General features: G+C 33.6%; 1 protein-coding gene across 1 annotated transcript; it reads right to left on the bottom strand.

The window, feature by feature from the left end:
* Positions 1-8,286: 8,286 nt before the first annotated feature.
* Positions 8,287-9,139, bottom strand: LOC129749390 (uncharacterized). Its single transcript, XM_055744353.1, has 2 exons — positions 8,959-9,139; positions 8,287-8,837 (listed from the first exon to the last, which is right to left on the bottom strand). The coding sequence occupies exons 1-2, from the start codon at positions 9,017-9,019 to the stop codon at positions 8,416-8,418; spliced, it is 483 nt and encodes a 160-aa protein (XP_055600328.1). The 5' UTR covers positions 9,020-9,139; the 3' UTR covers positions 8,287-8,415.
* Between the last annotated feature and the right edge of the window lie 1,342 nt (positions 9,140-10,481).

Below are 10,481 nucleotides of genomic sequence, written 5' to 3'. Positions count from 1 at the left end.
GTTATGGTAAACTTATGAGTATCATTTTCATGGTTCCATGTAGCCCAAAAATGCCGGAACACGATGAAATATTTGGATAGTGCTTCAAAAATTTACTTTCTGCCAGCTTTTTTGGGTTTTGGACAACTGTGCGCCTTGGTAAATTATATAACGTTGGATGGGTGAAAGCCTCATCAAAAACATATCCGTAAATCAGCTGCTAGATTTTGCTTTATTTTGAATACGATGTCTTTGAGTTAAACGCGCTGTTTGGTTAAAAATTGAAAATTTAAAAATATTTGTACAGAGTAAACCAAGCATTATTTGCTTCGACATATATGCAACTTTACCATAAAACATCAGTTTCAGTATTAATACCATTAACCCAGAGGAATTTTGGAGCTCATACTTAATTGTAACAAAAACATTCATAAATAATTGAAAAATATTCAATTTTTCAGTATAAAGCTGAAACCCCGTTTTGGCAAATATAGAAAAAAAAACAGCAAACTTTGAAAAAAAATCAATTTTTTTTCAACTTTCCGCCTATAATCTTAAAAAAAGGCCTTTTATCAGTTTTTTCCAACTTTTTTTTATTTTGAAACACTGTGCGGTGCGTATTAAATACGCGCCGTAGAGCCGTACACCCCCGAAAACAGCCGAAGACCAAAATCACACCAATACTAAAAGACTTTTTGACTGGAAAGAAAAATTAAAATGGATCAAATGAAATTTAGAAAAAAAAACCTGATTTATTTGTGCTGCATTATTCCTGAGAAGTGGTTTTTACACTTTTTGTTCACTTTCAATGAAAATTGGCCGTTTTGAAAAATTAAGATATTTTCTGCATTTTATGGATGGAGCGTTATAAAGAACGCAAGGGCCATGAAAAAATATAGCAAAAAAAAGAATATTTTGGCGAGTTTAGTGCGATATTTCAACATCAAATATAATTAAAATTATACTCTACCGATGAATCATAAAAAAAATTCTTGTTCTTTTTTATTCGCTGCCACATTTTAGAGAAAATTCATACTTGCCATGGAAATCACAGCATTTAAAACAAACTGGAAGTATTTAACAGGCTTGAAATTGTAGACAATAAGCCGACGCAATAGTGAAATCAAAATAGTCGATAAATCTAAATAAATATTTATCTCGGTGTTGTGTACCAAACGTGCTGCAGCGTTGCTTAAGCTCAATCATTATTAACTCAGAGTACATTAGCTTAGCTTAGCTTGATTGACTACTCACATCCACCTTAAACTATGGAACCCGAAAACGCTTCATATTTAGTATAAAGTTTTTTAAGCAAACAAAAATATAATGAAACCATTTTCTTTTTTAAATAACGTTACTTTTATCGCATTTCGAACTCCATAATCGCAGGCGTGGCTCAGTAGAACGAATTCCACATCGCCAATGGTTGCTACTCCGTGATTGACCGAGGCCATCAGTTTTGATCAGAGGTCAAAAGAATGGTGTCTGGGTTTGACAACACATTCACAATGTCCAAAACTGATGCTCTCTCTTTAAATATCAATAACGGCGCCGGCCACGTCCTAGTAGTCAATAGATAGTAATGAAAAATAGAGAAAGGGATGAAAGAAATAATTTGTGCTTTAGGACCGAGGTTACCTCTGCATCCTAGCAAATAATTTTGTTTGGGAGGGTGGGTAAAAGGAAATGATCTGGGGACACTTCTGACAAGTGATATGATCTGTTGTTTTGAATTTTAATCTTCTTTGCTCCTATTGTTTTATTAAAGCTTGTTACAAAATGATATTACCAAATAAAAATGGTATAATTATTTAAGTGCCTTTCATATATGTATCTTTTTTTCTAATAAAGATGTGACACGCCACTTGGATCAATGAAAGAGAACAATTAACATTTTTCTCATTTAAAACTGCACCTATCAAAACACATTAAAAATAATGAGATTCTAGAGCATTCATTTCTGAGACTAACTTTTCTGGGTTTGACAATAATAATACGTTGGATTTCAAACCAAAATTTTGAAAATTTCTGTTACAAAGATGCACAAAATAAATTCCATTTCATGCAATTAATTTCAATGCCAATTGTTAGCGCCAAACAGCAACAGCGCGAGCCAAGAGATGATCGATCATTGATATCCGCGTCAGCCACAAGCAGCAACAATTGTTTTACCTCTGCCACACGCATCTCCAGTGGTCAGGACAAACAATGCGTGTGGCAGAGTGGAAAACGGAATGACCGATAACCAATCGTACTCGATCGGTAATTACGTGCTGCTGATTGCAGCTGTTTTGGTAGATAGTAGAGGAGTCAGCGAGTCACCCGTGTGGGTCAGTCGCATTTGCAAAGGCATAGAAAATACAGTCCACTGATTGCTTGATGTTAAGCGTTTAATATTCCTTGTTAAAATAAATGTTTTCCCGTGATCGTATCACATTCAAAGTGTCGTGTTTTTAATAGTGATTCGAACTACATACGTCTGAGAATTTCGCGGCTTATTCGTACTAGCGTCATTCGGGATTTGGCCCCAACACCAATATTAAACTGATTTATTTGTTTCTACCTTGTTTACACTTGATTTTTAAGAAAAATATAGAAATAATTTCTAACAAACTAGTTCAATATATACCTAGAGAAATCGGGTTAATAGAGAATAATATAATTTTCCTGTTTTACGTACCCGTAGAAGATGAATCACAAATATCACTGTATTAAATTTCGATTCGTATGTATATTATTTCGTATAGATATTTCAGATCCTTAAATTTTCCCTTAACTTACTTTAGCTCCTGTTGATTATTTATTTCCCATATATGACATTAGTTTTCACTATAAAAGTGAAAAAAGGGAATTTTCCCAAATTAATTTTGTACCATTTTATAGATATTTCATGTCCACTATCCTCATAAAGTTTTGCGAAAAAAAACGTGATGAAACGACTGGTTTGAATGCTGACTCTGTACTTTTGCTAAATTAGTAATATATCTACCATCAGATGACGTTAAAAACAATTAATTTACTCACTAGATGTCACCAGAAGCGGTAAATATTCCTTGAGTACTGACTTGTACGCAACTTTTTGTCGAATTAAGTTTATTCGTGAAATATTTCTTTAGAAATATTTCTTCCCTAATAATCTTGCTGTCAAATCAAATTTTGTTTAAAAAAAATATTTGTAATTAATGAAATAGAATCAATCACAGAAAGCTTTCGAACACCTCACCTATTTCACAAACTAAAATAATGAGCGACCAGTATTTGAAAATTTTATCTTCACAACATTTCTTAAGAATTTTTCGTGTCGGCGTTTCTGTCCATAAGCTTTTCAGTAAAGTAGCTTAATTTAAATCAACAACTAGATACATTTTCTGATTAACATATCATTTTTTTTTTATATCAGAATAAACAAAAACTGTAATATGAGTGACAAAAATGAATTGTATGAACCCACAATGAATAAATTTGAAAAAGAACATTTTTAAAAACTTAAAAAAAAAAGATAAGTATGATTTTGTTATGTTGGATGGGGCAAATTCGTCCTGAAAAATTTTTGATTTGCATATCAATTAATCTATGAATTTTACACTCGATGATTTGTTCCGTGCATCGAATCCATCAGCATGACACATAATTTTTAATTATTTTCTTAGATCGAAAATTTGTTCTGATCGTATTGCAAAGCAGTGCTTTTCTCACATTTTTTTAAGTTACGCTTCCTAAATTTTCAAAGTATTGCCAATTTTCTGCTGGGAGAATAAATTTCAATGCCCGAGTTTTGATCACAATGCCCTCTGAACGTAATTTTGAGCATAAGTTACCTATCCTTGAAGCTTTTTTCAATTGAAATGTTTCATTGTAGAATCAAGCTTCTCTTGTAACCTAACTTGTATGCAACATTTTATAAAATATTTGTTTAGTGAAATATTTCCTTTCATTCTGCAATGATTTCAGATGTCAAAATTGCTAGAAAAGATCCGCCTTGCCAGGTAAATTTTTTGACGTTTCGGAGTTAGGACAAATGTATGGCCGTTTTCAAAAGCTTTCCAAAAGCTCCCTAACTAATCGAAACTTTTCTATGGAGGACATGGTGTCGCTAGTGTTTGCTTAATAACTCCCATTGCATTAGATCATTTTTAAAATTAAAAGAAAATGATTGCCATATTCATGGTGCAAAATTAATAAAGAACTTCACCCTAGACCACAATACACGATTTAACATACTTTTTCGGACGAAATATTGAAAATTCTTTCAGCACGAAATTTTTTATAAACTTGGCTCTGACAGTGTTGCCAATCCTTCATTAACTCAGAGTACATTGAAGATTAACTTGACGAAAGTTGTCGGTTTCGGACGAACGGAGTAGGAGAGAGCTTGAAACGAGGAGATGGTTGAGAGAAATTCTCGTCTCGATTCTCGGACGGCAAACAAGGACGCGAACAAGCGTCTCGACAGTTTTAGGAGTGACGTGTTAAAGTCTGTTTCACATAGAATCTGGTCGCATCTTTTCATTTACTGCGGCGCCCCTAGTTTTCACATCGCGAATCTATTGACAGTGTTTTGATCCGGATAGTTTATTTAATTAACATGGAAAGCGAAAGGCGAGAGCAAATTTTGCATACTCACGTAGAGAAACCGACGTGGTCAGAGGTAAAGATCGCGAAATTCCTGAAATATCCAAAATCGACTGTAAATTCGGTGCTGCAACGTTACCGGGGGACCCTTACGATGGATCGAGCGAAACAAACCAGGCGTGAGTTCACAATAATCCTGGAATCTCCTTGCGTGATTTGGCGACAATGTTCAAGACGAACCGCAGTACAGCTCGACGAATTTGTTTGCGAGAAGGTTTGCGGTCGTATCATGCAAGCAAACCCCCCAACAGGACGCTGAAACAAAACCTGGTTACCAAAACCAGGGCAAGGAAATTGTACGAGAAAGTGTTGACCAAGTACAACGGATGCATTTTGATGGACGACGAAACTTACGTCAAAATGGATTTTGGACAAATACCCGGTAACAAATTTTACCTTGCGAAGCGTAAAGGGAATGTTGCGGGTAGATTCAAGTTTGTTTTTGCAGATAAATTTGCTCGTAATTTGATGATTTGGCAAAGGATCTGTAGTTGTGGGAAGAAGACTAAAATTTTCATTGCTGGGGACACAATGAATGGAAATGTTTACAAAGAAGAATGTCTCCAGAAGAGGGTTTTGCCATTCATTCGGTCCCACAAAGGTCCGGTGAAGTTCTGGCTGGACCTGGTAAGCTGCCACTACAGCCGGGATGTCGTTATGTGGTATAAGGAGAACAAGATCGATTTTGTTGAAAAAAGTATCAATCCACCAAACTGTCCGGATTTTCGTCCCATCGAGAAATATTGGGCAAAAGTTAAGGGCAAACTGAAGAAATGTGGCAGAACCATGAAAAAAACCCGCTCAAATGGAAAAAAAGGTGGAACAAGATGGCGAATGAGGTTACCAGCCGTACTGTGCCTAAATGATGGATGGTAAGGCTATGATCATTTAGTATCCGGGCAGTTACAAACGTGTGTATTTTAAAAACTATTCATCTGATCGAAAAACTTTCTATGAAAGAAATGAAGGTGTTAATATGACATTTAATGTAAAAATATAAAAAAAAATATTTATCAATGATTTCAAGAAATACTCTAACTTTTTCATAAAATTTCTTTTTTCTCTTTGCACACTTTCTTAAGTCATGTATTGATTTATTTTTTTCTCTTGAATCCGGTTTTAACATAATTTTTTTTTTTTCTTCAGAACACATCTGTCATATTGCGTAAAAACCGGATGCACAGATTACAAGCTTTGTCACTGATCATTATTAGTAATTAACTTGGTGTCTACTAGTCAGGCACCACTTTTTGCCTGCCAAAAATGGATTTTTTTTGCATTATCTAAGGAGTCTGCATTCAGTTATCCCCAATAACCATAGACTTTTTACCATATTTAAGATCAAGGGTTCCACTAAGATGCTTGGTTAGAACCTCGTGAGCATCCTAGATTGGCTCCTTATACTTCTAAACCATTTAATCCGAAAAAAAAACTGAAAAAATCAACAGTTCATGAGCTTTCAAGTCAACAATGAAGAATTTTAGAGGTGCAAAATGCGTAAAAGGAGCAAATTTGTGCAAAATTATTTTTACCATGTCTTTTTGCGTCGTGAATATCTCAAACACACGTTAACTTAAAAATCAATCAAAAATTGGCAAGATAGTCCTTTTCATAACCAACACAACGCTACTAAACGCATATCCGAGGTCTATTAACGTAAATATCACCAAAGTAAAGTGCCCGGATACTAAATGATCATAGCCTTATCACAAAAAAATGTTCGAAAATTCATCCGAAAAGCTGATGAATGATTTTTATGTATTTTTTCCTTAAAGTGAAATAAAGCAACCGGTTGTTGAATGTGAAGGAACAACTTTTGTTCTTTGATTATGAACAGTTATTGTGCTATTTTTTATAGTCATTCAATTATAAATTTTTGATATTTGGAAAATGAGAACATTTTACAAGACTAAGCCCGTATTGGACAAATGGATAGGAACCTTATCAAATCGTTAACTTTGAAGAAAAAAGGAAAATGGAAATAGTGGGATAGCCTAGGGGAATGTGTGAAGGTAAAATTTCATTTGTATTTTGAGGCTCTAACAGTTCAGCAATTATAATTATTCTTGCCCCTAAATGTAGGCAGCATCATAGTTCTTTTTTCGATTATAAATATTTTTAAAATAAAACGTTAAAAATCAATGTTAAATTGATAAACAAGAATTTTATATATTATTAAGGTGTTTTGTATCCTTTATGATCAAGAAAACTCGTTAAAACCGTCAGAATAGAGACTGATCAATGTCACCCCAATGCGGCAAATTCTGAACAGAGAGGAAAACTCTCAAATTTAAAGAGGTTTAATAAATTTCTGCATCCATGTTCTACGTTCATAGGAGTCCAGTACTGGTTTTAAAAATATAAAGCATGCCACATTCCCCTTAACAGAAGAAATAATTGAAATATATTGAATAAAATGACCAATATTACCCCGGATTACGGTACGTTATTTCTTTGCGGAGAAATGATCCAATTTATCCGACCAGGTTCTATGTGAAAAAGACTTTAAGAACGAGTTGTGGTTCCAGACGTTGTAAATTGATTGGATTTAAGTGACTTATTGATCATTTATGGAAAAAATTTTTTCCATGTGAAAGAGGATGAAAAAACTAAGACCATCAGCATTTGAGCATATTTTTGTTATGAACTTTAGATTTCCCACAAATGAAATTTTCGGGTGCTTGTTAATACATGTGAGTATTTTTTTGAGCTAGTTAAAGAAAAGAAGCATATGATGCGTACATAAGTGAACAATATATAGAAAAATATGCGTACGCAAACCTACGACGTTGAAAGTATTAATTGAGATATTTTCATCTCAGTACACAGCTGCGATATGCTGAATGGTCCACGTTTCCCCATGACCCACGTGACCCCACTCTTCCCTACATACTTCAAAAACTACTTTTTGACTTGTTATTAGTAAACACATAAGAAAACATCATATTGTGCGTAAATTTAAATAATTCAAACTTACAGAAACGTATTTGTATACCATTGAGTTAAAATATTAAGCTTTTTAATTCTTCTAGATTTATCTGCCCTTGTGAAGCATTAGAAACAAGTAAACTTAATCAAACGGTGGTATTTATGTGAAAGTTCAACATTGTTTTAATTTTAAATTTTAATGATATTAAAAAAAACATTCATATCTACATATGTAGGGGTCATTCAAAAGAAGCGAAAACCTCGTTTTCGGAAATCTATGATTAACATTACTTTTCTAAATCATCAACATTTTGTACACTATAAACGTGCTGGGCGACTATAAAAATGTACACAAAATGTATAAGTTCAATTGCCACTAAAATCACTCAGAGTTGAGTGTTCCGAAGCGAATATTGGAATATTTTTTTTTCCCCACTTTTTTGTTTATGTGGATTAAAATTAACTTTTCTTTTAATCGATTTAAAGTTAGAATATCGTTCCATATTGGAAACAGATGTCATTTCTGTGGTGTATTACGTTCAGGTTGATTTTATTTTGAATTTTATGGTTTGTCAATGTAGACTTTAATTTTTAAATTATGAATTTTTTGAAAATCTTTCTCAAAATATGGATCTTACGTATCTCAAACTACTCCTTTATTCCTAAGATAGGGTGTCAATCGGCTTAAGAAAAAAACTCACAGGATGCATAGCCACAATTTTTTTATATTTGTCTTATACTGTGGTGAAATAACAAAACTCCTATGACTAACCTTATCTTAATGGAATAATACAAAAACAAGGAATGGACGGATAATTTTGGTTACACAAAAATTCAAATTGACACAATTTGTATCTTTTCCGAAAAAAAAATTGGTTATACTACAAATCCACCATCAGCCACTCGTTTGTATCGGACGTAAAAGAAGCACAGTATCGCCACTCCAATGGCCACCAAAATGATAACAATAATCAAAACCGTCACCAGCCAGTACGAAATTGCTCCACAATTTTTAACTTTTACTCCTTCATCCCAACCGCTGCAAAGATCCGTCTGCTCGAAGGTACATCCCTTCATGAAATGTTGATCCTCGCCCTCCTGGGTCAAATCCAGCTGGAAGCACTTGAATCGTGTCAAGTCGGCATTCAGAGCAGCCGTCGTTAGCGTTGGATTCTTTTTTCCCCAGTAGAGCAACGTTCCCTGAATGTTGATGGGATCACATTCCACCGATTGGGCCACCTTTTCACAATCCGCCCAGCTGGCCGTTGAGTGACAGGTGTCACAGGATAGACAGTGACCTGAAATCCCAAGTAAATCAATGAATCACCAGTAATGCGATTTATGAATGAGTAAAGCTTTGGATGAATGAATGCTCGAAGATAGTGTAAATTAATGATTGAACAAAAACGTCCTATTTACCTTCATTTAGCAGCAGTCCTAAAATAACAATGAAAACTGAAATACATGATGATTTTAACATTTTCCAAGATTTCAACCAACGACCTAAAAGATGCTTCAATCGAAACTGAACACTACTCCAGCACTTTACGCACCCACCAACTGACTAACAAGTGATGCTCGTAAGATTCAATTTGTACGCTCGAGAAAGTTATTAATTAATATGATCTTAGCAGGAGTCTGGGTTTCATTGCACTGCCATAAATGAATGAAATGTTCTCATCTGTTGTGAAGCTGGTTTTTTTTCTTGAGGTTAAGATGAGAAGCGTCAATTAAATTTTGTGCTCATCAAGGCCTTGTAGCTTGCACATATGACATAATATATTGACAAAAATAAAATGGCCAAGATACATTTGATCCCTTGAAAGCAGATTATTAAAAAAAAGGTCAATTTAAATGAAGAAAAGATTTATAAAAATTGACATTTTCAGGAGAGGCCTTCGTCTCACACTCTCTAAAAAGTTGAAACCTTTTTTTCAAGAGTGCGTTTACTATTTTGTGTTTGAAACATTAGTCATAACGACCGAGATGATTGAAAACTAGAATGAAATTTGATTACAATAAGATTTAAATGAAATTTGTTACTTTCTCGTTTTGGTAATTGATACCTAGATAAATTTTTTATTTAAAAAATATTTCAGTTCAAACTAAGTATTTACAGCTGGGATTCAAGATATGCAGGCTCCATTTATGTAGAACATTTATTTTATTTTATAGTGATGTTTGAAAAAAAAAAAACCGAAAATTCAATTTCCAACCATTTTAATTGCTGTTGGACTTTCACACTAAGTGGATAAGAAACGTTTGGAGCATATCGTTTATGGTTTTTGGTCTTTGGGAAATCTTCAAGCTAAGTATTTTTGTTATTTAATCTAAATAATTTAATAAAAGTTTTGTTTCAACGTAACAATGTTTCAATCTTCAATTTTTGAAAATACCAGGGTCGGAATAAGCCATCAAAGGGCCTGGGTCAATTTTTCTCGACGCGTCCTATGAATATATTTTTTTTCATATGCCGTCTGAGAGAAAACAGAATATTTGAAACATATAAAGGAACTGGAAATGAGTTAAGTAAATTTCCCGATTATCTAATATTATACGGGCATGTTCAAACATGTATTCAATTTAAAAATTTAGAAAAGTTGCTGTCCGGCCCGGTTAGCCGAATATTTAAGAAAAAGTCCAGTTTTTGCCAGATTTATTCACATTACTTGCAAAACCCAAAAAAAACTAAAGTTGAGTTATTATTATTTTTGATTTTTGTGTCTTACGGAAATCTGGCAAGCTTAATGTATTGCTATGAAATAACAATTATGTCTGGGGTCTTTGAACAATAACACAAGGAAACAAAATTTACATTTCCCGAGGTGCAAAATACTTAAGAACTTATTTTGACTAATTTTCGGACGCTGATTCCAAATATGCTGTTAGTTTTTTTTGCAGGTCTTGTTTTAGTAATAATTTTAATAAAATAAGTAAAAATT

Source organism: Uranotaenia lowii, chromosome 2 (genome assembly GCF_029784155.1).
Source record: "Uranotaenia lowii strain MFRU-FL chromosome 2, ASM2978415v1, whole genome shotgun sequence".
Lineage (NCBI taxonomy): Eukaryota > Metazoa > Arthropoda > Insecta > Diptera > Culicidae > Uranotaenia > Uranotaenia lowii.
The sequence above is the reverse complement of the archived record's forward strand: the minus strand, read 5'-3'. Positions and strand labels throughout refer to the sequence as shown.

What these genes read in the sequence shown, in the direction of transcription:
- LOC129749390 (XM_055744353.1), bottom strand. Translation starts at nt 9,019, where the DNA reads ATGTTAAAATCATCATGTATTTCAGTTTTCATTGTTATTTTAGGACTG. An exon ending in AGGACTGCTGCTAAATGAAG is followed by an intron (nt 8,838 to 8,958) that starts GTAAATAGGACG and finishes TTGGGATTTCAG; the next exon opens with GTCACTGTCTATCCTGTGAC.